This window comes from Triticum aestivum, chromosome 1A (assembly GCF_018294505.1).
Source record: "Triticum aestivum cultivar Chinese Spring chromosome 1A, IWGSC CS RefSeq v2.1, whole genome shotgun sequence".
NCBI lineage: Eukaryota > Viridiplantae > Streptophyta > Magnoliopsida > Poales > Poaceae > Triticum > Triticum aestivum.
The window spans coordinates 153,926,115-153,929,677 of NC_057794.1; the positions used below are offsets into that span (position 1 = coordinate 153,926,115).

Genomic DNA, 3,563 nt, shown 5'->3' on the forward strand with positions numbered 1-3,563 from the left:
TCCGACGCAAATGCCACATATTGATGGAGATGACACGCAGGCTTGGTGGAACGCAGACACTGGCATAAGAAGCCAACCATAGGACGACATGGAAGACACACGGGGAGCTATGGGAGAGCAGTTCCCACGAGATGACGATGAAAACAGGAAGAACCAAAGTTGAGGGCGTTGCATCCATATTGGTCAGATGGCTGTAATTCCGTTTTGATGTTTCCGTAACTCCGTTTTAGTTGAGCAATAAAGTAAACATGTTTCCCTAAGAAAAACCTTCGGGCGTAGAGTGCCGAACCTATATAATTTCTTGTGTGTACACCCATTTACATTTTCGGTAGCATCTACACATCTCCATACACACCACATACACTATATCAGAAAAATAACCATGACACATTCCACCTTCGGTATATTCAACCAACCAAACACATACATCCAGAACCGTTTCACTATACTTCACCTGATGCCTCCAACTCGAACGGGACCTACAGAATGCTTTGCAGCATATATCAACACAAAAACCTTACCGGGCGCATGTACCGGTCACTAGGAACACACTAGCAAAAAAACCCTGCCGCCGTGCACACAAAGTTTCACACATCCTCACCAAAACAAAAAAGGCCAAAGCAATCGCATGCTAGCTAGACTGCTAGCTGGTGGTCTCGAAGTGGCAGAGCCTGTTCGCCGCCAGCTTGGTCCGGTACGCCGAGGCCTTGTACTCCCGCCATGTGAACTCCCTGTACCGGCTGCGCCCGCCTTCCCCGACGAGCTGCGGCAGCGGCGCCAGCGTCTCCCGCGGCGACGGGCCGCCGAAGAAGATCACCGACACCCGCGGCCGGACGCTGTTCACCATCACCCGGTGCCTCACGCTCCGGAACCTCCCGTTAGTCAGCACCTGCGCGTACATTTACTCGTATCATGAGCAAACGAAACGAATCATCGAACAAACGAGGCATATGGAATTTACACATGAGAATGAAACAAAAGGCTTGCCATCTATGATCGTTTTTTTTCTTCTTCTCAAAGTTTGTATACCCTAGAGCAACTCTAGCAGAGTATCCATATCTGCTGGATCGTCATGGTACTATGTAGAAGTGCATGCTCTAACCAATACAACCAAAAGACGGATCTGATAAAAGATTATGCAGCATATTATACGTCAACAATAATGGTCATTATGAAGATTTTAGCCGAAAAGGTGGTCACTCTAACAGAGTTGTCATTCCGAAACAAACCCGCGAGACGTTTGTGTGGGGTATTTGGTGCCCGCTCCATCCAGAAAACGGCTTCACAATTGCCAGTGTCAACTCTATGTGCCGCTATCATCATCATTATCATTGTACTACGTGTCCTGAGATTTCATAGGCAAAGCTTGCCGTGTGTCCGTACGGTTACCGGTGTCAACTCTCCGTGCCGCCACCATCATTGTACTATTTATCTGTACTGAGAATTAATCGTGTAGGGTTGCTAGCTGTATGCTTTACATGATATGGTATTGAATAATGGCTTTCAGATTCCCCTGTTCGACAAAACTGACTAGGCATGGACATCATGGTTCCCCGTAAGGTCGGGATTTCCATGTGGAAATGGAGAAATGACACTTTGACACCCACACGATCCACTACAGTAGCATGGCCCCATCCCATTCCCATCACAATGGACAGCTGAACATCGTGCTAAGCAATTTTTTATTACTCTTAAGAAATAGTAGCAATAGAGAAAAGAAAAATATGGCATCAGAGAGCTAAGCATTATGGTGTAGTACCTGCAAGGCGTCGCCGACGTTGACGAAGAAGGAGGTCTGGTCCGGCGGCACGGAGACCCAGGCGCCGTCGCGCAGCGCGATCTCGAGGCCAGAGGTGGCGTTGGAGCGGAGCACGGAGATGATCTGAGGGTCGGTGTGCTCGCCGAACCCGGTGACCCTGCCGCCGCCGCCGTGTTGCTGCTGCTGCTGCAGGAGCTTCAGCTCGGGGCGCGGCGGGTAGTGGTTCACCCGCAGCATCGAGTCGCTTTCCTTGTGCAGGACCAGCCTGGTGAAGGCGTCCCTGTCGTCCATGCCCAGGCCCTCCGCCATCAGCTCCAGCGCCTGGCAGGTCATCCTCCTCACGGCCACCGTGTACTCGTTCAGAAGGTCGCTGCAGACACAAGAGAAGAAAAATCAACTCGTCTCAGTGTCTAAGTGCAACATGATTTGACCTTTGCTCCAAAGACAGGCTTTAATTAATTTTAGTATAAGCTAGATATAGTACTATAACACGTTTTGTGTGTGTAAGATAGACCTCTGTAATATATAAAGTATAAACGTTTTGCATACGGCGTCACATTGTAATTAACTTGTAGCCCAACTTATAACAGATGTCGCTGGCACTTGTTCTCGACGTTTCGGTGGCATGACATGCCATGCGAGCGATAGTAGTGGGCACGGGAAAAAGGATTCTTTGTGAAGATGGCGGGAAAGGTGTCATTATACAAGGCCAACTCGACGTAGGCTACGAAACCGGGGGCTGCACACGTGCACGTGCACGCAAGACGGCGAAAAAGAAAAGAAAGACTCGGTCGATGGAACAACGCGAAAACAAAGCTTCCAACAGTGGCCGGCCGGCAAGCCAGCCCGCCAGCTGAAAGTTTTATATCATTTCCACTTTTTCAGCACCTTTCTGCAAAATAAAACATTTTTCAAAAAATAAGAGAGAAGCTCGATAAGAACAGTGAGTAAGAGGGTGCTTGGATACAAGGGACTATTTTTAGTCTGACTAAAAATAGTCTCTTTTAGAGGCTAAAGTTCCAAGCACCCCTGACTAAAGAGAGGCTAGGACTAGTCTTGAGGCTAAAATCTTTTAGTCATGGAAAACCTACTAAAATATGTATTAGCTCTCTCTCTCCTCATTTAATTCCTCTCCTTAGTTCTGGATTGAAGGGTTTGGAGGATAATTAATGCTCAATAACTAGATTTTAGTCTCTTTAGTATTTGGATCCAAGCATGGGTGAGACTAGCAAGTTTTAGTCCCACTACTTTTAGTCATGGGACTAAAACGTATCCAAGCATGCTCTAAGCGAGCGACTGAGGTGGCACGTACGCACGTAACCGGTAATGGCACCGTGATAATACTGCACTATAGTAGTAGTATTATTATATACTACTACAGTAGTTGGCAGAGCCAGAAATGCAGATTCTCTACTGTGTTGATGCAGGAATAGCACGTGCTGTTTGCGACGCATATATTCACTAGCCATAGCCAGCCAGCCGCCTTGTGTTCATGTGTTCAAGTAGATCTAATCTAATCTTATGAGGCGAGAGAAACAGAGGGAGGTGAGGTCCATGGGACGAAAAGGCAAAAGGTGAGGAGAGATGGGGAGTGGCTACATTCCAGCTTGCAGAATGACCTGTAGTCTTTGTTTGGTCAGACAATCTCGGCGTAATGACCTGTAAGTCTTTGTTTGGCCAGACACATGTTTTATTGAGCCTGTATTAAGGCAACGGGGACCAGTCCATGATACTGCTCGCTCTCTCGCCTCCCTTTTCACTTTCTTTTCTTTTTTACTACCAACAAAAGCCGTTTCTTTTGAGG

At 47.5% G+C, this 3,563-nt stretch overlaps 1 protein-coding gene across 1 annotated transcript in view; it reads right to left on the reverse strand.

Annotated features, from left to right (window-relative positions):
• Positions 1–294: 294 nt before the first annotated feature.
• LOC123041946 (gibberellin 2-beta-dioxygenase 3) overlaps positions 295–3,563 on the reverse strand; it is a 4,421-nt gene continuing 1,152 nt past the window's right edge. The window contains exons 2-3 of the mRNA XM_044464496.1: positions 1,760–2,129; positions 295–889 (exon numbers count right to left, since the gene is read on the reverse strand). Coding sequence (XP_044320431.1) covers positions 644–889; positions 1,760–2,129 — 616 coding nt within the window. The 3' untranslated portion in view covers positions 295–643. The remainder of the gene's footprint in view (positions 890–1,759; positions 2,130–3,563) is intronic.